The sequence below is a fragment of the Theropithecus gelada genome, chromosome 13, assembly GCF_003255815.1.
Source record: "Theropithecus gelada isolate Dixy chromosome 13, Tgel_1.0, whole genome shotgun sequence".
NCBI classification, from domain to species: Eukaryota; Metazoa; Chordata; class Mammalia; order Primates; family Cercopithecidae; genus Theropithecus; species Theropithecus gelada.
Window position 1 is genome coordinate 29,750,295 of NC_037681.1, and position 23,737 is coordinate 29,774,031.

The 23,737-nt window shown below is 47.0% G+C and overlaps 1 protein-coding gene across 2 annotated transcripts in view; it reads left to right on the forward strand.

Annotated features, from left to right (window-relative positions):
* Positions 1 to 23,737, forward strand: part of ASAP2 (ArfGAP with SH3 domain, ankyrin repeat and PH domain 2) — a 201,839-nt gene that overhangs the window by 95,248 nt on the left and 82,854 nt on the right. For both annotated transcript variants that reach the window (XM_025354932.1, XM_025354933.1), the window contains exons 4-6: positions 15,322 to 15,396; positions 17,047 to 17,096; positions 19,950 to 20,079. In XM_025354932.1, coding sequence (XP_025210717.1) covers positions 15,322 to 15,396; positions 17,047 to 17,096; positions 19,950 to 20,079 — 255 coding nt within the window. The remainder of the gene's footprint in view (positions 1 to 15,321; positions 15,397 to 17,046; positions 17,097 to 19,949; positions 20,080 to 23,737) is intronic.

Below are 23,737 nucleotides of genomic sequence, written 5' to 3' on the forward strand. Positions count from 1 at the left end.
ACTGCGCCCGGCTAGTTTTTTGTATTTTTTAGTAGAGACGGGGTTTCACCGTGTTAGCCAGGATGGTCTCGATCTCCTGACCCTGTGATCCGCCCGTCTCGGCCTCCCAAAGTGCTGGGATTACAGGCTTGAGCCACCGCGCCCGGCCTTTTTTTTTTTTTGAGACGGAGTCTCACTCTGTCACCCAGGCTGGAGTGCAGTGGTGCAATCTTATCTCACTGCAACCTCTGCCTCGCGGGTTCAAGCGATCCTTCTGCCTCAGCCTCCCGAGTAGCTGGGACTACAGGCGCGTGCCACCATGCCCGGCTAATTTTTATATTTTTAGCAGAGATGGGGTTTCACCATATTCACCAGGCTGGTCTTGAACTCCTGACCTCATGATCCGCCCACCTTAGCCTCCCATTGGGATTACAGGCATGAGCCACCACTCCTGGCCAACTTTTTTTTTTTTTTTTTTGGGACAGAGTCTCACTGTGTCACCCAGGCTAGAATGCAGTAGCGCGATCTTGGCTCACTGCAGCCTCCGCTTCCCGGGTTCCAGCCATTCTTGTGCTTCAGCCTCCCAAGTAGCTGGGATTATAGGCACGAGCCACCACACCCAGCTAAGTTTTGTATTTTCAGTACAGACAGGGTTTCTCCATGTTGGCCAGGCTGGTCTCGAACTCCTGACCTCAAGTGATCCACCTGCCTGGGCCTCCCAAATTGCTGGGATTACAGGTGTGAGCCACCACACTTGGCCAGAAGACATTATAGCTAACCTTACTAGGGAGTTAGTAAGGTTCTGTTGGGATGAGTGGTCGTTTGTGGCTTTGTCCTATGTGTTGCACCTGGCAGACAGGCATCCTGGCCTGGCTGCATTGGTACTAGTACAGCAGGACTCTGCCCGGCGCTGTCAGGCTTAGGTTAAGTGTGAGCTGATTGTCCGTATTAGTAAGGCTTGTCTCATCATTCAATATAGACATCTTGCTACCAGAGGTCCTCACCCTCAGTACTTCCATAGACTTTCTCCTATGAAAATATCTTAGATTCTTAAATGTCTTACTTTTTTTTTAATTAAACAAGAGCAATGATCATATCATCTTTCTGGGGGAAGATTTAAGTCACTGTTTTGGACGTAAACTAATGGACTATGCTGAAATCTAGAGACATCCTCAGTGGCTTGGGGTACATGAGAATATCTGCCCTTGGATTAGTTCTGTACTGTTACTAGGTGTCCATTTCTGACATTTGCTTTTTAATATTCTGACACTTTTTCTATTGGTTGCCCTTTCTCCTGCTATCAGTGCTTGGGTGCCTCTAAGGTCTCTGTTTTACAGTACTGCGAACTGAAGAGCAAGATGACTTGTGTGCCTTGTTAGATTCGTGTGCAAATTAGGAGTCCATAGGCTTTGAGTGAGTCGGGCTTGAGGGCTAGGGCTTCGAGTGAGGAAGGAAAAGAGAGTACGATGATGGACTTGCTGACAGTCACTTTGGGCCCCTAGAAACCTCTGCCATTTAGATTTTAGTATGGCCTCATTTATAGTTGGAAATTCCTTATCTAAGACCCAAAAGACTTCAATGCTAAGCTATATTCTATACTCACAAATCTCTAACCAAAAACAAAAGCACATTGTTTGATCAAGACGATGAACAAATAAGGCTGGCATCAGATGTCTACATTTTGGTTGTGGCATAGCCACAGAATAGGTTTCCATTGGACTTGGATACTGTTGCTTTTTGGGGTTGGGAGGGAATGCTGCGATACTGTAACCCCCATATAGAGAAAGTGGGAAAAGCCATACATATTGGGCAAAGATAGGGTGGTGAGGCCTTGGACGCGGGAGGGTGAGCTCACAGAGACGAGGACTGGGCACCTGCTGGGTGCTGTCCATCTGCTGGTGCTGTATAGGGCGGTGACCTCGGGCAACTCCTGCCTGGGCAGGGGACACAGATGCTTTTATTAGAAGACAGCCTGTGCCGGGATGGCCACTGGCAGCCTGCGGAGCCCTGAGGGTACAGCATTGGAAGCAGGGAGCAGTGACTCCCCGCCCCGAACCCTGAGTCCCTGGTTCCCTGGATCCCTGCGGGTGGAGGGGCACTGCGCTATGGCACTTGTCCTTCTGCACACAAGCCTGCTTGCAAGGTTTAGAAATCAATGTCTTCACAATTCTCAAATGTGTGTAGGACACACTGTTTCTGTCTGAAAGTATTAATGAACCTAAAATGGTTTGTTTTTGTTGTTGTCATTGTGTTTTCTCAATTGCTGGCTATTAAAGGGACAACTACCATGATATAGGTGACCTCAAACTTAAAAAAAAAAAATTGTTTGCCAAATCTACAAGGTACTGTGTGGAATGGCTATAGTGGGGATGTAGATAGGGGGTGGAAGGGCTGTAGGGGGTGTAGATATGGGGTGGAGGGGCTGTAAGGGAGTGTAGATACAGGTAGGAGGGCTGTAGGGGGATGTATACAGGTGGGAGGGCTGTAGTCGTGGGGGTGTAGGTACAGGGTGGAGAGGGAGTATAGATCTTGGTGGAGAGGCTGGAGTGGTGAGGTTCAGATATTGGTGGAGGGGCTGTAATAGTGGGGTATAGATATTGGTGGAGGAGGTTGTAATAGTGGGGTGTAAATATTGGTGGAGGGGCTGTAATAGTGGGGTATAGATATTGGTGGAGGGGCTGAAGTAGTGGGGTGTAGAGATTGGTGGACGGGCTGTAATGGTGGGGTGTAGATATTGGTAGAGGGACTGGAGTAGTGGGCTATAGATATTGGTGGAAGGGCTGGAGTAGTGGGGTATAGATATTGGTGGAGGGGCTGTAATAGTGGGGTATAGATATTGGTGAAGGGGCTGGAGTAGTGGGGTATAGATATTGGTGAAGGGGCTGGAGTAGTGGGGTATAGATATTGGTGGGGGGCTGTAATAGTGGGATATAGATATTGGAGGGGCTGTAATAGTGGGGTGTAGATATTGGTGGGGGGCTGTAATAGTGGGGTATAGATATTGGTGAAGGGGCTGGAGTAGTGGGGTATAGATATTGGTGGGGGGCTATAATAGTGGGGTATAGATATTGGTGGAGGGGCTGCAATAATGGGGTATAGATATTGGTGGAAGGGCTGGAGTAGTGCAGTATAGACATTGGTGGAGGGGCTGTAATAGTAGGGTGTAGATATTGGTGAAGGGGCTGGAGTAGTGGGGTATAGATATTGGTGGAGGGGCTGTAATAGTGGGGTGTAGATATTGGTGAAGGGGCTAGAGTAGTGGGGTATAGATATTGGTGGGGGGCTGTAATAGTGGGGTATAGATATTGGTGGAGGGGCTAGAGTAGTGGGGTATAGATATTGGTGGGGGGTTGTAATAGTGGGGTATAGATATTGGCAGAGGGGCTGCAATAGTGGGGTATAGATATTGGTGGAAGGGCTGGAGTAGTGGGGTATAGATATTGGTGGAAGGGCTGTAATAGTGGGGTGTAGCTATTGGTGGAAGGCCTGGAGTAGTGGGGTGTAGGTGTTGATGGAGGGGCAGTAATAGTGGGTGTAGATATTGGTAGAGGGGCTGGAGTAGTGGGGTGTAGGTGTTGATGGAGGGGCTGTAATGGGGTATAGATATTGGTGAAGGGGCTGGAGTAGTGGGGTATAGATATTGGTGGAGGGGGTTGTGGTAGTGGGATATAGATATTGGTAGAGGGGCTGGAGTAGTGGGGTGTAGATATTGGTGGAGGGGGTTGTGGTAGTGGGATATAGATATTGGTAGAGGGGCTGGAGTAGTGGGGTATAGATATTGGTGGAAGGGCTCTAGGGGTGTAGAGAAGGAGTGGGAGCGCTGTAGGAGGGTATATATACCAAGTGGAGGGCTGTAGTACTGGGGGTGGAGATACGGCCTGGTAGGGCTGTAGGGAATAGAGATACCAGGTAGGAGGGCTGTAGTAGCCCGGGGTGTGAGTGAAGGAGGTCGGGAGCCACATCCACAGCAGGGGTGCAGAAGAGCAGCCCTGTTGGCTTGGGTGCCTGAGAGGGGCCTCAGGGACATTTCCCGGACTTTTCTTAAAGGCAGAAGAGCGGCTGCTGCAGGTGGAGGCATAGGGACCACAGGTGTTCACTGTTCTAAGAAAGGCTGATAATGGAAGAGGAAAGCCAGGTGGGTTCCTAGGGTGAGAGGGGCTTGAGCCTGTTTCCGGGCCCCAGGGAAGGAACTGGAAGCCCAAGGTTGATGAGAAGGGAAACAGGGGATTGTGAGCTGTGGAGACCCTGTGCCCCTTCGTCCTCAGTGTGATGGGCCCAGCCAGGAGTCAAGCCTCTGCCCCTGGCTCACTGAGGGAATTGTCAGCGAATTGATAGAAATTCAGCATGTGCTTGTTTGCATTCCCCTTTCTTTGGGAACTTTCAGCTGTTTGGTAATCATTGCTTAAAATCTGAAGCCTGGCACCCCACATCAGTGCTCATATACTCCAGGTTCCAGCTTAGAAGGCATGTGGGCAGGGTTTATACCAGTGGTGCCACAGGGGCCCTGGCCGGGCACCCACAGAGCATCACTGGAATCGCCTGGGGCTTCTTAGAATTCCAGCCTCCCCGAGGCCTGTGAAGCCAGAATCTTAGTGTGTAGGAGCTTCAGGCAATAGCAGGCAGTCAAGCTTGAGCAGCACTGCCCTGGAGCAGAGGTCCTCCAAGTGCGGCCCCTGGGCCAGCTGCACCAGCAGCACCGGAATTGTTAGAAAGGCACAGCCCCAGCCTCCACACCTCACCTGCACGGTTGTGGCTCTCCAGCTGGGGTGCATCAGCATCACCTGCATGGCTTGTTAGACCACACCTGTTGGGCTCCCCCAAGAGTTTCTGATTCCACAGGCCTGGGGTAGGGCCCAGGGTTTTGCATTTCCTGTTCCTAGTCATGCTGGCCTTGCTTGTCGGGAGCCACACTGAGAACCGCTGCCCCGAGGACAGCCTCAGTCCAGTGCTTCCGACTCTCACCTTTGGTGAGATGGAGACTTTGTGTGCCCCAGGTCCTGCGGAGGTCAGAGCTGCTTCCTAAACCTGGATTCTTGGAGGTAATACCTTTGAAAAAGTACTTTCATTTCTGGTTGATGGCTTCAGCAATTGTTTTACCATCATCCAGTTTTAGAAGTAGTTTTGGGTGCCTGAGTCCTGGGTTCTCCAGTGCTGTCCTCCGGCTTCCAGAACCGGCCTTCAGTGGGTGTCCGCGCGGTTGTTGGTGGCCGACTGATGTGTCCAAGCTCTTTGTTTATTCTAGTGGAGAAGGGGGCAGAGGGCCCAGTTTTCTCTCCACTTAGAGCCTGAAAGATCAGAGCTGTTGACTGCCAGAGAAGCGGCATTAAGAGCAGAAACCAGGTCAGCGATTTTCCTCCTTGTTCTGGTGTGAAAGTTGCCAATGTGTTTTTGCCAGCTGGTTGGTTTTGATCTTTCAGTTTGTGTTAAACACTTAGGATCAGCATGGGCTCCCCCTCTCCTTTTTAATTAAACCATCAGCGACTCTGCTGCCAGGGGCGGGCTGGGTGCACCTGTTCAGGAGGGCCCTCTGTGAGAGTGCCTAGACGGGAGTGTGTGCATCATGCGTGTGTGTGATAGACTTCAAGGCAATACTGTGGCCCAGGGGATCTGTTCACTTACACCAAAAATGAAAGTGGCCTAGATGATTGTATTAGTCAGTTCCTGCACTGCTATAAAGAAATGTCTGAGACCGGGTAACTTAAATATATATGTATGAAGAGGTTTAATTGACTCATGGTTCCACAAGCTGTAGAGGAAGCATGGCAGCATCTGCTCTGCTCGGCTTCTGGGGAGGCCTCAGGAAGCGAAAGGTGAAGGGGGAGCCAGCACTTCACATGGCCGCGGGCAGGGGCAAGAATGAGGCGGGAGGTGCCACACACTTTTAAACTCACTTGCTGCCCAGTACCAAGGGGCATGGTGCTAAACAAGTCATGAGAACTTCACCACCGTGATCGAGGCCCCAGCTCCAACACTGGGGATTACAATTCGACATGAGGTTTGAGCGGGGACACAGACCCAAACCACATCAGTGAGTTTCCTCTTTAGAGTTCCCTTGTGTGTACCTGATGGGCTGCTCTGTGTCAAAGGGAACAGGAGGGCTTTTTGATGGAGACAGCACCTAGGATGGCAGCAGGTGCCCAGCCCCAGCTTAGCTTAGCTTAGCCTGGCCTGGCCTGGCCTGGCAGGTGTAAACCATCTTGCCCTGTGACAGCAGGAGTTTAAGTCCAGCTGTGTTTAATAGTGAGCTGATAGGAAGAGCTCTGGCTTCACAGTTCTAGCCAACTCTGCTGCTAATAGTTGTGTGATTTGGAGGCAACGTGGATCACTCAAGCCTCTGTTGCCATACCTGCAAAATGGGGGTCACGGCACTTATTTCTCAGAGTAATTGTACGGGTTAAATGGGATTAAGTGGCCCTGTGTCGTTTGATGGTTTATTCGGGCCGTTTTACTCAATACCTTGTGCTTCTCAAAAATACTTTCTGCCTGGATACCCATTCTTTCAGATAAGCAGCCTTTAGAAAGAACAGAACCTGCCAGGCATACTCCTGCCCCAGGACCTTTGTGTTAGAGTCCCCTTGGCCCAGAGGGCACTTCCCCCAGGTCCTCACGTGGCTCTCTGCCCACCTCCTTTGCAGTCTGCTCCTAGGCCACCTTATAACGAGGCCTGTTTGACACTATTTGAAAGAGTCCCCATCCCACAAATGATCATGGCATCTTTATTTGTGATATCCGTAGTATCCCCCAAACTGGAAACAACTCAAATGTCCATCAACAGGTGTCTGGCTAGACAGCAGTGGAGCCATATGATGGAACAGTGCTGGCCAAGAAAAAGAAGTGAACTACTGGTACACGCAACTACATGAATGAATTGCAGAGTCATTATGCTCAGTCCCAAAATCATTATGCAAGAAGCCAGATGAAAAAGCGTACACGCTGGGTGATTCCAGATACCGTATATAAAATTCCAGAAAATGCAGTGTTCTGTGTCAAAGAAGCAGATCGGGGTTGCCAGAGACTTGAGGGTAAGGAGCTGGAGTTGCAAAAGGAGCACAAGGAAACGTCCTCTTGGGATGAGAGGGTACTTTGGCAGTCTGGATTTTGGTGATAGCTTCATAGGAGTATCCATGTGTCATAGCATATCAAGTCGTACTTTAAATGCATGTGGTTTATTGTCTATCCATGACACTTCAATAAAGCTGCTTAAAACTTTTCAAAAGCCTTTTGTTCCAAGTGTTGGTGCCCAGTAGAACTGTTTGCATTGATGGGAATGCTGTATATCTGCCTTACTGAGTCTAACAAGTCTCCAGCCACATGTGACTGTTGCATTTGATATGTGGCTAGTGCAACTGAGGAACTCCATTTTTAACTTCCTTTAAGTTTAATCAATTTAAATGTGAAGAGGGGCATGTAGCTAGTGTCTATCCTGTGGGACATCACAGGTCTACAGCCCCCTTTCCACTCTTTAACGTCTGCCTCACACACATGTCCTAGGCCGTGGGCTCTGGTTCCTGGAAGTGGCTGGAAGCTTCCAGCACTGGAAGGCTGTTTCACACTTGCATATCCTTGTTAATGCTGCAGTCACTGCTAAGAATGCCCTTAATTGATACAATGAGGTGTGAGGTCTTTCTGCAACTGCCCACCCTTAGACAAGGTGTTGCCTGGCCTGTGCAGGTGAATAGGTGGTTTGCTTTCTTTGAGGCCATGCTTTTTCCTATTTACCTCCATGACTGAGCAGCATTTGCTCGAGTTAAAAACTCCCCACATCTCAAAGCATCTTTTCTACCTCTCAAGTTTCTCATAAACTGGGCATATTCAAATACGTGACGTGACGCAGGCAAGCCTCAGGTAAGATCCTTTGGCCATGTTTTATATTACATGGTGACAGAATGGCCTTTTAAAGGAAAAGCTGATTGTCCTCGAAGAGAGTCGGACTCTGTTAAGGGTTTTGGAGGTGAGCCCTGGGAAGACCTGTTACTTTTTAGACCCATGAGGCTACAGCTGGAAAGATTCTGCCCAGTGACCTTTGGCTGCTCCTTAAAAATAGCTATAACGTAAGAATCCTGTCTAGCTTCAGGCTTCTGGATGGATCCCTTTGGGCAAGATCATTTGGCAAAGCAGAATGACTCACTGCCTAAGTCAAAGAGAAGGCAGCACTGCAGCTCCCTGGGGTTGGGCTGCACCTCCACACTTCGGCTGGATCAGCAGCTGTTGGTCAGCGGCCAGAGAACAGAGAGGGTGGCCTGTGAACTGGGGGGTGGGGGAAAGTGGGAAGTGACAGAGCTAGAGGCAATGAGTTTTAAGGTCCCCCCCACCACCATCCAAATAGGAAGGATATTGTGAAGAGATGACTGTTTGACTGGCTCTGTTCCCCTCTCTGTGCCTTCTGGCCTATCTTTGTTTGCTCATCAGCTGTGACGTTATTAGCGTAATGATTTTGTTCTTTATGTCTTATAACCCTGTTTACTGCCTGTCCCACTGACTGAATCATTTTATTTCTACTTGTGAGATCGCAGACCTTTGACTACTTACTCACCTTGTCAGACGTATCCAAGTGAACTCCGGGGAAAAGCTAAGACAGGAAGAGGGCGGGGGAGATGGGGAAAGGGAGGATTGTTATTTGAAAGATTGCCTGGGCTGGGTGTGGTGGCTCATGCCTATAATCTCAGCACTTCGGGAGGCTGAGGTGAGTAGATTGCTTGAGCCTAGAAATTTGAGACCAGCTTTGGCAACATGGCGAGACCCCATCTCTACAAAAAATGAAAATAAAAAAATTAGCCAGGCATGGTGGCTCTTGCCTGTGGTCCCAGCTACTCGGGAGGCAGAAGTGGGAGGATCACTGGAGCCTCACTGTGTTCCATCCTGGGCGGGAGAGACCCCGTCTAAAAAAAAAAAAAAAATTGCCTGCTTGTTGGTCCAAAGTTAATAGCAGTGATTAAGATTAATAATTTGTATTCAGGTTGCACTCGATGTTTTAAAAAGCCATTTTACATAATGTATTTGTTAAAAGTGAGTCGAAACATGAGAAAACTCTATGCTTTCTTGGTGCTAAGGAAAATATTCTGGTTGGGTTACCCAGGGATAATGTAATTCTTCCCAAAGAGCATGAAAATGTCATTACTCATAAATTGAGACTGGAGCTGCCTGAGCACAAGGGATGTGTAATCATTTTCTGGCTGTGGTTTCCATCTCTCTCGGCCAGAACTCGAGGATGGCTCGTTTGGCTGTGGACCTGAGGCTGCCAGACACACGGAGGAAGCCCAGAGCCTGCCCGACACTCAGGCCGCAGGGCACATCTGCCGAGAAGGGCGTCCAGCTCCCATGCACTTGTTCTCTGGCCCAGACAGAGACCAGAGTGGCCGTGTCCTGGGAAATTCTCCCTGAGCCACAGGCGTGTGTGCTGTGTGGGCTGCATACACCGAGCGTGGAAAGGCAGAGGCAAACAGGCTGATGTCCGGGAGTCCGGAAGCATTATTAGTGAAGCCATTGATGGGGATTCTGTTGATATTTGTGAGATTTTCTTTAAAAAGTAAACACCTTTGTTGAGGCATATTTTACATGTTATAAAAATTGCCCATTTCAAGTGTACACATCAGTGATTTCCAGTAACTTTACCAAGTGGTGCGACCATCACCTTAAATCCGATTTAGGACATTTTCTTCTCCCCTTAAGGGCCCTCATGTTCTTCTCCAGTTAATCCCATCTTCCCCTCCGCTCCAGGCAACCACTGATCTACTTTTCTGTCTCTATTATAATAATTTATTTTCTGATTAGAAGAGTAATAGTTTCCTAATTTTGATAATTTAAATAATTCCAAAGAGAAAAACTGAATGAAGCCAGAATCGCCCTCACTGACCTGGCACCAGGCTTCTTTCTCTCCAGCTGCTGCTTTCTGCTGACTCCTTGACTGCCACGGCTGGCAGGTCCACACCAGCACTGTGACCGCCCTCCACGCCGTTCCTTTTGCCCAACCTACCCCTGCCCCCACCTCACAATGCCCCATCTTTTGAAGGTCTGTCTCGCATCCGCTGCTAAACAGTGATTTCCCTGTTATCCAGGCTACAAATAGTGTTCTCTTCGTGGAAGTTCCATGGCATCTCATTCCTGGCTCTCAAAGTTTCCACTTGGTAGTTTACTTACCTAAACATGTGGCGTGTCTCCCCTGTTCACCCGCGGAGAGAGGCTCTATGAGGACTGAGGTCCTCGCTTCTTGTTTTTGTTTCCTAACTCATCCGTACACCCCCCCTCTCCTGCCACTACTCCGGACACGTGGCTCCTTTACAGTGGTCATCAGAGCTGTCCTTGGAGCCTGGCCAACATGGTGAAACTCCGTCTCTACTAATAATACAAAAATTAGCCGGGCAGGGTGGCATGTGCCTGTAATCCCAGCTACTTGGGAGGCTGAGGCAGGGAATCATTTGAACCCGGGACGTGGAGGTTGCAGTGAGCCAAGATCGTGCTACTGCACTCCCGCCTGGGCAACAGAATGAAAATTTTTATTTATTTATTTATGTTTTTGAAACAGAGTCTCACTCTGTTGCCCAGGCTGGAGTGCAGTGGCATGATCTGGGCTCACTGCAACCTCCACCTCCTAGGTTCAAGCGATTCTCCTGCCTCAGCCTCCCAAGTAGCTAGGATTACAGGCACGTGCCACCTTGCCTGGCTCATTTTTGTATTTTTAGTAGAGATGGGGTTTTGCCATGTTGGTCAGGCTGGTCTCAAACTCCTGACCTCAGGTGATCTGCCCGCCTCGGCCTCCCAAAGTGTTGGAATTACCAGTATGAGCCACCACACCCAGCCTCCTTTGTAAATTTACCTACCGTTGCTGTCTGCAAAATAGGTGCTCAATAAATACACTTGAATGAATGAATTCACACACGCATTTGCTGTATTTGGTTTAAAGGGGTTAATAGAACTAACATTTTATCTGAAGCCCCTGTAGATTCTGTCTTTTATGTGTTCGATGCTCAGAAAAATATTTCAGTATACTGATTTCTTCCATCAATATTTTTCAAGCCTCTATTCTATGCCAAGCTCCATGCTGAGAGCTCTGGGAAACATAAAATACAATAAAGGTGGATGCCACCCTTTAGAACTTAGGGTGTGAGATCACTAAGATGAATGCAGGCCGGGTGCGGTGGCTCAAGCCTGTAATCCCAGCACTTTGGGAGGCCGAGATGGGTGGATCACGAGGTCAGGAGATCAAGACCATCCCGGCTAACACTGTGAAACCCCCCTCTCTACTAAAAAATACAAAAAACTAACCAGGCGAGGTGGTGGGCGCCTGTAGTCCCAGCTACTCAGGAGGCTGAGGCAGGAGAATGGCGTGAACCCGGGAGGCGGAGCTTGCAGTGAGCTGAGATCTGGCCACTGCACTCCAGCCTGGGCGACAGAGCGAGACTCCGTCTCAAAAAAAAAAAAAAAAAAAAAAAAAAAAGATGAATGCAGGGAAGAGCCTGCCAAGTGCCTTAAAACATTTAGAAAAGGGGCTGGGCGCAGTGTTTCATACTTGTAATCACAGCTCTTTGGGAGGCCGAGGCAGGTGGATCACCTGAGGTCAGGAGTTTGAGACCAGCCTGACTAACATGATGAAACCCTGTCTCTACTAAAAATACAAAAAGTTGCCAGGCATGGTGGTGGGTACTTGTAATCCCAGCAACTCAGGAGTCTGAGGCGGGAGGATCACTTGAACCTGGGAAGTGGAGGTTGCAGTGAGCCAAGATCTCGCCACGGCACTCCAGACTGGGTGAGACTCCATCTCAAAAAGAAAGAAAGAAAGAAAATATTGGGGGATTTTGGGGAGGGAGGGATCACATTCTGCCGGGGTTGCTTAGTAGAGAAAGTGGCATTTGAGTAACTCCTGATAGATGAGAAGGCTTTGAACACAGCAGGGATAGGGAAGACTTTTCCGTCGAATAGAACAAATTGAGCACATGCATAGAATCAGGGAAGGAGAGAGTTCAGTTTGGAGAAAGATGAAGATGAAACGTGGCAAATAAGGATGGATTGTGGAGAGTGTGAAATGCAGGAATAAGTAGTTTAGTCTTTATTAGAGGCACAACCCCAGAGTAGCCTGCCTGAGCTCTGAAGGAGGGATTGGGGCAGGCAGAGGCTAGGAGGCGGTGGCAGGGAGCAGGGGATGCCATAGCCTTAGTTCCGAGAAGGAGCAGTGAGGCCCAGCTGAGGCAGTGAATGTGAGAATGGCATGGAGGGAATGTTGGAGGACGGGTCTGTGTACGTAGGGTTAAGACCTGGAATTTGTTGAGAAGCGTGCCGCACGGCTGGGTGGCAGCAGTGGGGTCAGAGATGACTCTTGGGTGTCGAGCAAGTGAGGAGGGTGGGAGGGAGGACTTTGTAGGAAGGAAGAGCGTTGGAGGAAACAGAGCTGGCTCCATACTTGGGTACTTGGGGCTGTCTGCAAGGGTCCTTGCAAGTAGAGGGAAATGTGGCCCCTGGAGGCGGGGACTATGACGGAGTTGCATTCCTCATTCACCTGTCTGGCTGCCAAGGCTGACAATGACAGTGGAAATCTAGGTGTGCTTGTTGTTGTAGGTTACTCATCTACATGGCCTTCTGTTTGTCCTTGTTCCATCCGGTCGTCCCGGAAGGAACGTCGCCTTAAACTGTGCTTTTCAGGATTTAAAAATTCAATGCTTAAGGCTGATATTAGCAAGTCATAGCTGATGACATTGTACCTTGGAGGAAGGCCAGGTACATGAGAAATGTTGAGTTGTTTAATCCTAAGGCAAAAGTTCCCCAAAAAGGTTATTTCTGAAATGACAGTCATTAATTGATCATTTATTTGGCAGAATTGGCTGTGGATGCAGATGTTATTACATACCTTACCATTGTTTTCCAAGTACATTTCTATTTCTAATGGAAAATTTAGGCCAGGCACGGTAGCTCGTGCCTGTAATCTCAGCACTTTGGGAGGCCGAGGAGGGCGGATCTCTTAAGTCCAGGAGTTCAAGACTAGTCTGAGCAACACAGTGAAACGCTGTCTACAAAAAATACAAAAAAAAAAATTAGCCAAGCCTAGTGGCCTGTGCCTATAATCTCAGCTACTCAGGAGGCTAACATGGGAGGATCCCCTGAGCTCAGGAAGTTGAGGCTGAAGTGCTCTCCAACCTGGGTGACACAGTGAGACCATGTTTCAAAAAAAGAAAAAAAAGTTTAGTACGCTGAATGGTGTATAAAAATCGGATCCCATATTGCCTTACAAGTGGTGCCATTTTATCTTCCTATTTAAGGTAATTATACTAGAAATAAAGCTTTCCTTTGCTCGATGGTATGAATGAATACACAAGGCCCCAAGTCCCTCCTCTTGGCCTTCTCCTTCTCTGGGCCTGTAATCTAGGACCCCAGAGTGTCACAGAAGCCACAGGGGCCCAGCAGTGGGAACTGGCCATTGGGTTGATTCAGGGGAGTGCTCCAAGCCTGGGAAGTGTGAAAGTGGGTTTCCAGCTCATTTTCCACTTGAGGGAGGGAATCTTTTCAGGCTCAGGGCTCTGGGGCTGTACCTGAAGGCTCTTCCTTTCTGAAGCTTTGCATCTCGAGTTGAGTCGCATTTGAACTGCTGTCATGGAGACTTGCTTGCTACTCATGTGCCTGTTGGTTAGGAGGCTTCCATTCCACCCAGTTTAATCCGTGCGGACAGTGTGCGTCCCCACTCTCCTGCCTTCTTGCTTCAGGGAGAAGAATGGGGGTACCAAGGCTCTTGGCCTTCCTGTTCCTATTTATCTTCTTTCCCTGGCAACACCCCCCAACACACACCCTCACTCACACACCCACCCACACCACCTCCGCCCACAATCACACACCTCCTCACAATCACACCCTCACTCTCACAGTCACACCCTCACACTCACATGCCCCCCACACAATCACACCCACTCATATCCACACTCATGCAACCACTCTGAACACACAACACATGCAATCATTCCCAATCACATCCACACTCAACACACACTCACAACCACACTCACCCCACACAATCACCTGCTCACATCCACATACACTCAACCACACTCAACGCACACCCCATGCATTCACACCCATATCCATGCTCACCCTCACTCACACCCTCACAATCACACCCCCCCACACACATCCACACTCACATAGTCACTCACATCTTCACTCAGTCACACCCTCACACACACCCTCACACAGTCACATTCACAGTCACCCCCAACTCACATCCACACACACACCCTCACACAGTGTAGTCACCCCAACTCACATCCACACACATGCACTCCCTCAAACACATGCTCCCTCACACACGCATTCATTCACTCACATACACCCTCGTGCATTCACTCATACTCAAGAGACAGTCACTTACACCTTTACACACCCACTCACATGCCCACAATCACACCCCCCACACTCACATCCACACACACAATCACATCCACACACAATCACACCCACCCACATCCATACACAATCACATTCACACACATCCTCACACAATCACACCCTCATAAACCCACACACACTCATACATAATCACATTCACATACATCCACACTCACACAATCACTCACATCCACACACAGTCACACCCTCACCCACACACACCCATACACAGTCATTCACACGCTCACATCCGCACTCACACAATCACATCCTCACACAATCACACCCTCAGTCACTTAACATGCTCCCTCACATACCTACATGATCACTCATACCCACATTCAGTCACACAGACCCTCATGTGCATTCACTCTTACACTCAAGACACACTTACACCCTTCACACCCACACACTCTGTCATACACATTCATTGACACTCTCCCTCCCCAGCACACACACATTTCTTTTATCATTCGCACCCAGCATTTGCTCGTGTGCCTTTGCAGCAGACAGAAGACTTTGCCTTTTTTCCCCCTGTTTGGAGCTTGCTGTGGAGACTGGGGCCTGGGGCCCAGAGCGCCAACCCCAGTACAGCCCAGCTTATGGGTGGAGCTGTGATTGAGAGTCAGAAGTGGGGGTTTCCTTTTATCCCAGGCTTTTGATGTAATTCTCTCATTGACTGTTTTGAAACATTTTTTCTTCACTGCAATGATTGTTTCTTTACAAACTTTATAGCATAACAATATAAGATTGTTACTGTGAAAAATATACAGACCTAGACTTTTTATTCGTCCTCTATTCGTTTGTAAGATGAAATTGTTCCAAAGAATGTGACTGAATAAGGCACAGTACCTGCACCAGCCGGGTTTTAGGTGGAGGCGAATCATTATCGAATGTTCTCTCTAATGTCCTTGCTGTCCTTACTTTAGATTCACAAGGAAGCTGAATAAGAATCTCCTTTTTGTTTTTGTTTTTTAGATTCAGAATATGAACAACATAATCTCCTTCCCTTTGGACAGTTTGCTGAAGGGGGACCTGAAAGGAGTGAAAGGGGTATGACATTGACACTGTGACACCGGGGGCAGCTTTTAGACCATGTAGAGTCACGGTAACTTGGCCTGCCGGGCAGCAGCCACGCCAGTACGTTCTCATGGGGACGACAGGATGGCTCTTTTATCTCCGCTTCCTCTGATTTGCCATCTTGGGACCACCTTTCAGCCAGAATGGTGGTGACTTTTGGCCTTTCTGGCCATCCTGTTGGTGCAACAAACTTGATGAGGGGAGGAGACTGGGAAGGGAAAGAAAACTGCTATTTTGGAAACAGTAAAGAGTTTTGGTCCCTCCAGGGAGGAGGGAAACCTGTGGGAGAAGTTGGGCTTTCTAACTGGCATGTTGCCCATTTACCACTGGGAAAGGATCCTAGCAAGTGTGTATTTTCCTGCTGGGAAGGTCGCAGTCTTCAGGCATGAGCTGATTTCGTCTCTCTGTCCTTCAGAGGATGTTGGCTGTTTAGGACATGCCTAGCCACTATAAGCATGCAGGCCAGCAGCTGTTTAAGGGGGCAGCAGACAGGGCTGGAGGGGCGTTTGCTCATGAGCACACAGGCCAGGAGCTGTTTCGGGGGCAGTGGGCAGGGCTAGAGGAGTGTTTGCTGGGCAGCCTGCTGCTCCTGCCCACCGCCAGCCCTGACAGACATGCACCACGAAAGGGACATGATTGTGGCTGCCTTCTCGGGAGACTCAAATTCTTTGGATCTGCACACGATTCCTGGGTCCCATCTCCAGGACCTCTACAGAGGCTTCTCAGGGTCTCCTTCACAGAGTGTGCCCGGAGAGAGCTGTTGAGACACATTCCCTATCGAGCCTTCAGGGGCTCGGAGAACAGGTCAGCGGAGTTAGCCCAGCTCATGGGCGGGAAGGCATCCCAGGCAGAGGAAAGGCACAGGTGCACACAGGGGGCAGGACTCAGCGCTGCATGTCAGGCTGCCAGGGTGCAGGAGGAGCCAGTTCGTGCAGGGACTTGTATGCCAGGCTGTGGCACTTGGGCCTTACCCGAGGCCATTGAAAAGCCAAAAAGTAGTCAACAACAACAACAACAACAACAAAAAGATTTCTGACTCCCTGAAGAACCCCTTTGAAAGGAGCATAAATAGGTGGGGACCATTTGATAGAATTTCCAGTGGCTCAGTAGTTTTTGAGGCAGGCTTTATCAGAGCTTATGAAGTCCTGAATTGCAGACGAAAGAGCAGTAGGAGACCCCAGGAGGATGTGGTGGCCTTTCTGTTCCTGTCATTGGGCTTAAAGCAGGGTTAGATGTGTCGAGATTCATCTATCAATTAGAGTTCCTTTCTTTTAGAAAGACATCCTGAAATATTTGCAGATTAAAGGTTGTCTTTCAGGGTTTACTTTCAGATTAGGCCCAGGACAGGGAGTAGGGCACAGGTGACACAAGGTGGCCCATGAGTGTCATAACTGGGTGGCAGCACCTTGCTTTTGTGTGCATTTAGTATATTCTATATTAAGAGAAAGAAAGGAAATGCCACCGCTAGTGTACTTAAGAGCATTCTTTATTTTTCACGGGATTACATACATCATTTATTGCAGACATTAATGCTGCTTTCAGGGCTGGTACAGGGATAAGTAAGTTTATCTTGCACAGAAGTGAATGATTACCCTCGCCTAATTTATTACTCTTTGTTTACAGGATCTGAAAAAGCCTTTTGATAAAGCTTGGAAGGACTATGAAACAAAAATGTGAGTGTTCTCGTTTTTAAAATTACGTATAGGTAATTTGAGATTCCAAATTCAAACCAAACTCTTACTGCTTAAAGGGATTGTCTAAATAAACGTTAATCCAGAAAAGAATTTTTATCAACCATGTTGTTGTGGTTCGTTTTGATGACAGATATGTTTGGTGATGCTATCTTCTTCTTTTAATCTGTTTTCCTCCGTTCCTTTGTCTATGATGTCATAGTGGTTATAGGATGTTATTTTCAGGAAAGTTCATTGAGGGAAGTTAAGACCAGTTTCTCTCAGGAGGTATTTCTTTCTGTTTTTGTTTTTAAACACTTTGTCCATTCTGTTACTGTTTTTGATAACAGGGCAGTTTTCAGACTTCATCTTCCTGGTGATTGGTGAAAACTACTTAGCTTTGTATCTGTGTTTCTCTGAAATACCAGTTCCCTTGGGTTTAGAAAGAGGGTTCAATACCTGTCTCCTTCAGATGCATCTGCCAAAAAAATAACCTGAAGAATGGAGAATTGATTCTTGGATGTGAACTATGGTTTCTACAAGAAATAGAATTGGTTTCCTGACCTGAAGTCAGCCAAGAGACAAGACTCTGTTGGTTGACTTCAGGCAATTGTAACTTCCCCAGTCACAGTTTCCCATCCCTATTGTAGAGAGAGTCAAGCTACAGGGAATTGATCAAGCAAGTAATTGTGGGGGGAATAATGGCTTCAATTATTTTAAATACTGGAAAGATATGAAATATGGTGGTGTTTACTTTGTAATCTCTGTGCCTTGGGTAATGTTGAGTGTTCTGATTGGAAATAGAAACTTTCATATGAATCTTTCATATGAAGCTATCTGGTAAAGTAAAAGGTGTTATGAGGAAGTCATTTCAAATCTAAGTACAAGTATTTCTTTAGGTTGTTTGGTTAAAAAAAACAAAACAAAAAACAAAACAAACAAACAAAAAAACTCTCCCTGGATATCTTTTCAGTGGGGAAGGATCACAAAGCTCAACTCAGTGAGCCCCACACCTTTGATACTCCTTCTATCCATGGGAATCTTACATTTCCATACCCTAGGTTGCTTGGCCCTGAGTTCTGGAGTTTCAATGATGGTGTGCATTCATTCAGAAGCACAGGCAGAGTGTTGACTAGAGAACCCTGCAGGTCTGTTCCGCCCGGGGGGGCCCCCACCTGGGATCCCTGGTCTGTCAGCATCCTTGATCTGTGTGCCAGTTGGGTGAAATAAATGGGAAGGGACCAGTGGATTCCTGCTTTGCAGAGGGAAAACCAAGAGTCAGTGGTTTCTGCTTGTCAGCCAGTAAGAGTAATTGAGCCAGGCCAGGCAGCTTTCCCACTTCACTCAGCCGCACTTGCTGCCCTCTCCGTGGCTGATGGGAAATGGTACTGTGTGTGACTAGACCAAGGGCAGAAAGGGCTTTCTGACGAAGAGTGCCTGAGAGAGTCGTCTGGTTCTGAAAAGAAAAGGTTTGGAAGGAGGATAACATCAAATTCTGTAAAAATGAGACACACATGGGTAGAAAGGGGACAGAATTCCTCATAAAACCCTAGAATTTAGGAGGAGGGAGCAGTACCCTTTAAACTTGAAGTAATTGTAGGATAAATAAAGGAAGTAATTTTTTATTAATGTGGGAGATTCATTTACCCCAAGAGGTTTAGTGATATGTAACAACCATAATAGGTTTTAGATGTCTTTTAAATTCCTGGGCAAATAGTCCCATACCTGATTATTAAGAGAAATGACCAGTGTCTGGATGGTCTCTTGCCTGTGAAGGAGTGTCAGGGACACCTTGGAATTGTCTAGTTCTAGTCCCAGGGACCCTCCAGTCACACTCCCTCTCGGATGCGTAAACTCATTAAACATCCCTCCCCAAGGGTCTCCTGTGTGTTTATTTTTCACTCATTCGCTCCTTCACTCCTTCAAATTGTTGAGAACCTACACAGTGCAGGACACACAGAGAAATGACATTTCTTGCCTCGTCTTAAACACTAGTCCTCCTCACCCTAATGACAGGGAACCCTCTGGAACCCCGTGTAGCCCATTTCATCATTGGATGCCTTTGAAAGAACATGCTATTTGGGTCTTGTGGTGTCTACTTGAGGCTCTACAGAAAGAGCTGCTTCCCTTGTCTTCATGGCAGCCCTTTCCGTTTTTTGAGTGCTGTTGGTTTTGTTTAGTCTCCTTTTCTCCAGAATAAAAACTCATGGCTATTTCAAGCCCACCTTAGCAAACATGATTTTGTGGCTCCTTTTTACCGTGGTGACTCTTTTTTGGATGTGCTCGTTGGTCAGTTTTTACCCTGAACTGCACACTCGACATTTAGGTAATACAGGTTAGGCACGAGATGAATGTGGAAAGGATAATTAAGCCGACAGCACGGAAAGGTGGTTGGTCGTCTTCTACAGTGATGAGCGGTGTTGTAGGTCAAGGCAGAGAACTGGTGTGGCTTCACTGAGTGAGGAGGTGATGACAGAGACTAAGGAGGAAGTCCAGGAGGAGAAACAGTGGGCGGGGAAGAGTCAGACAGTGCCCTTGGGTTACTAGAGGGCAGGCAGGCTCCGAATGCTGATGCCGAAGGAACCCTCCAAGCCCTGTGCACACTTCCCGCCTCCTCTGACCCATACCTGACTCAAAGCAGGTGCTTAGGAAGTACTTGCTGAGTAAGTAGGAAGGCCCAGCTTGACATCTTTGTGAGGACACCCATTTTCCTTTTGAGGGAGTTAAGAGGCTGCCTGTGCTGAAGCATGTGGTGAGCATTGGTTTTGCCACGCTGGGTACTGGGGCGGCTTCAAGGCTGTCCCATTGAGTTCCGTGCCAACAGGCATCTTGATTGATCCTTGCTTTCACACGTAGAACCAAGATAGAAAAGGAGAAAAAGGAACACGCCAAGCTCCATGGGATGATTCGGACTGAAATAAGCGGAGCGGAAATTGCCGAAGAGATGGAAAAGGAGAGGCGCTTCTTCCAGCTGCAGATGTGCGAGGTAAGGCGGTGGTGAAGGCAGGTCCTACAGCCCAGGCTGTGCCGGCTCTGCCCTCACCTGTGGGAGCGTCTCACCGATACCTGTGGCTTCAGAGAAAACGCCACATGCATTATTGGACTCCCTTTGCCCCTGTGTTGACATTTCTTTTACTAGGGAAGTGCTAGCTTCCTGGAGGGTAGAGTTAGGTTACTTTAACACCAACATTTTCTTAAAAGTAGAGAAAAACCACTAAATGTATAGAATGTTCTTTCTGGCCTCACATACATACTCTTGCTAAAATACTTATTCCTTGGGTGTATTTAAATGAGATGTCTGAGTTCTCTTGTACCAGTGGAGTCAGTGACTGGCTTGTGGGAGGGTGAGAAGTCAGCTGAAAACACCATACAGTGATGACAGACCATGGCCTGTGTCAGTGTATGTGAGTGAATGGGAAGCCAAGTCACCCGTTTGACTTCCTCCTAGACCTCACTTGCTCAGGCGGGGGCACTCATCTAGCCTGAAGGCCCAGGTGGCCTGGGGAGCGCCTGTCTGCTCCACTCCATCCCGCAGCCTCAGCCCATCCCTTAGGGGGAGACAGCAGGACGGACACTCTCAAGAGCATTTCTCTGAGATCAGAGACCATGGATCATGAAGGCCTTTGCTCACAGCTTTTTTATTTTTGTGCCTTGCTTGCCAGATATGCGTATACAAATGGCACATGGAAACAGCTGCCACCTCTGCCTGGGGTTGGTTCCTCCTGGCAGTGCCAGTGAAGCTCCCTCGCCCTGGATGGCATTTGTTTCCCTCTCATAGTGGTGCAAACTTAGGTTTCAAATATACAAAATGCATGGGTGATGTTTGTGACAGGCATTGAAACTGGCATTGACCAGCTCTTAATTCCCTCTAAGCAATCAACAGCAAAGCTAATCCAGAAGGCACTTTGTGATTTTGGAATGTATGTTTGTTAATTGCAGCAGGAGCTTAACCCTTGTAAATACATATATCTTAGAAATGTATTTAAATGAGTTTTTATTCCCAGAGCAAGCTCTTAAGTGGTCAGCAGAGGGAAATCAGTCCCAGGAATCAGGGTAGCAGTTGAAAGTTAAGTCCATTTTGTCTAAGGTTAGAATATCTGCTTATCTTAGTCTGTTTTCTGTTGCTATAACTGAATACCTGAGACTGGGTAATTTATAAAGAAAAGAAATTTCTTTCCTAGTTCTGGAGGCTGTGAAGTCCAAGGTTGAGGGGCTGCATCTGGTGAGGACCTTCTTGCTGGTGGGGACTCTGCAGTGTCCTGAGTCAGTGCGGGATATCACATGGTGGGGGCCTCACAAGAGACAGCTAAACTGGCTTTTTAATAAGAGACCCACTCTTCTCATAACTGTCCCACTCCCTCAGTAATCCATGAATGGATTAATCCACTCATGAGGGCAAAGCCCTCATGACCCAGTCACCTCCCAAAGGTTCTACCTGTCAACACTGCTGCATTGGGGGCCAAGTTTCCAACACGTGAACTTTTAGGGGACACATTAAAACCATATCACCACTCCAGCTCTTTTGGTTACTATTTGCACCCTTTTACATTCAGCCTGTGTACATCTTTGAATCTGAAGTGTATCTCTTACAGATAATATAGGTAGCTGGATCATGTTTTTCTTATCAGATTGACAATCTCTGCCTTTTGATTGGATTGTTTAATCCATTAACGTTAAATGTTACTATTGATATGATTGGATTTACTTCTGTTCTTCTACTTTTTTTATGTCTGTCTCGTGTCTTTTGCTCCTTTATTCCCACTTTACTGCCTTGTTTTTCATTGAATGTTTAGAGATATTCACTCGAAAAACAAGCGAATATTTTTAAATATTCACTTGATGAAATGAATTCTCAAGATAAAGCCTTTAATTAAACTTAAAGGGTTCTTGTGGATAGGAGAATGGATGTTTTTATACACATTTTTTTTTTGTAAACACATATCATGTATAGTATAATAGGTTGCATTCTCAAAAGAAAAGCACATATGTATAATACCACCTTCCTGGCCTACCTCATAGAGTGGCAGAGAAATCAGTGAGACAGCATGAGACAGGGACTAGGAAACTGCTGTGTGTTATACAAGCACAGAGTATTTTTTTTTTCAATCCTCCTTCTGTAAGGATATTGTTTCTAATTAAGTACTGTAGTAGCGTTTTACAAACAATCAGGGTGAAATTAAATAGTAGTATTTTACAAAGGATGAATTTGGAAAGGGGTATTTGTGTTCAGGTCATGCTCTTTTTGGTTAGTAAAGTAGAAATCTATTTACCTAAACACTTTAAGACTACTTAAAATGCATACTGAAATTTTGAAATTCAAGTAGTGTGTGAAGGTCGTAGCCATGACTTAAGGAGTAACTGGGTTCCCCACTGGCTCTGTCGTTGCTTGCTGTGGTATATGCACCTTGCACTGGTTACTTCTTCTCTTCTGTGTCCAGGTGAATTGATCCTGTGAACTGACTAAGTCATTTATTTTAATGGAAATACACTGTATAGATGATGCCTCTAAGTCATAGACTTGAGCCATCTTTTGAGCAGTCCTCAGGTAGTGCTGGGTCCTGGCTCTGCAGAGCTGGCACTTGGAGGGGTCAGGCACTAATGTTTCACAGTTGAGTGAGAGCTGTAGTATATGCATGCATAAAAGCAGAGGTGGGCTTATCTAACAGTAAACTCACAGTTTTCACAGGAGAAGACATCTGATGAAGAGTGTAGAAGTTGGCCAGATAGTCATGGGCTGTGAAGGCCTTTCTTTCCATAGGTGAGAAAGATCATTTGAAAAACAGTTCCTTGAGAATCTAACTCTGAAGTGAATTGGATTGCCTCCATTAAAATCATGTTAAAAGGCCCGGCAGGGTGGCTCACACCTGTAATCCCAGCATTTTGGGAGGCTGAGGTGGGAGGATTGTTTGAACCCGGGAGTTCAAGACCAGCCTGGGCAACATGGTGAGACCCTGTTTCTACAAAAGACAAAAACAGATAAAAAAACGTGACTTTAAAATTATTTGACTGTTTCCGCAAACTGAAGTTCTCAAGCTTTAAGTGCTTGCTGTTGTTTAGGTGTTTAAAATTTTAGTTGCCCAGGATCTAATCTAAAACAGTGGCTTTCAGGCTTTTATTTTAAAGCTGTGGAGCCCTTTCTTCAAAATTCATTTAATAAAGAAATTCAGTATGTCAAATAGGTAATACAGACCTTCTGTGAGTGGAGAAGGTGCGAGAGATCCTCTGTTGCTGTTTGTAAAAATAGTATGTGCTTTTTAAGAAAATTGGTTAATATAAGAAAATATATATAAAAGGAATTAAAAATTGCCCCCAAATTTTACTTACCCAAAGATAACCACTTTGACATTTAACTAAACATCTTTACATGTCCCTGTGTATACATTCAAAAAAATTTGTATAAGTAGATCTTTCTCTGCTGATGCTTTATAACCTATTTTCACTCTCTAGTATGTTGATGTCCATGTCAGAAATTGTGGGTTTTATTGGCTTAGTGGCTGCACAGTATTTTCTGTATGGACGCACCATATGTTAATGTCCTACTCATTACGTTTGGGCTGTTGCCATTGTTTACTTTTTTTTTTTTTTTTTTTTTTTTTTTTTTTTTTTTGGGTTTTTGTCCTTTTTCAGAGGTTTTTTTTTTTTTT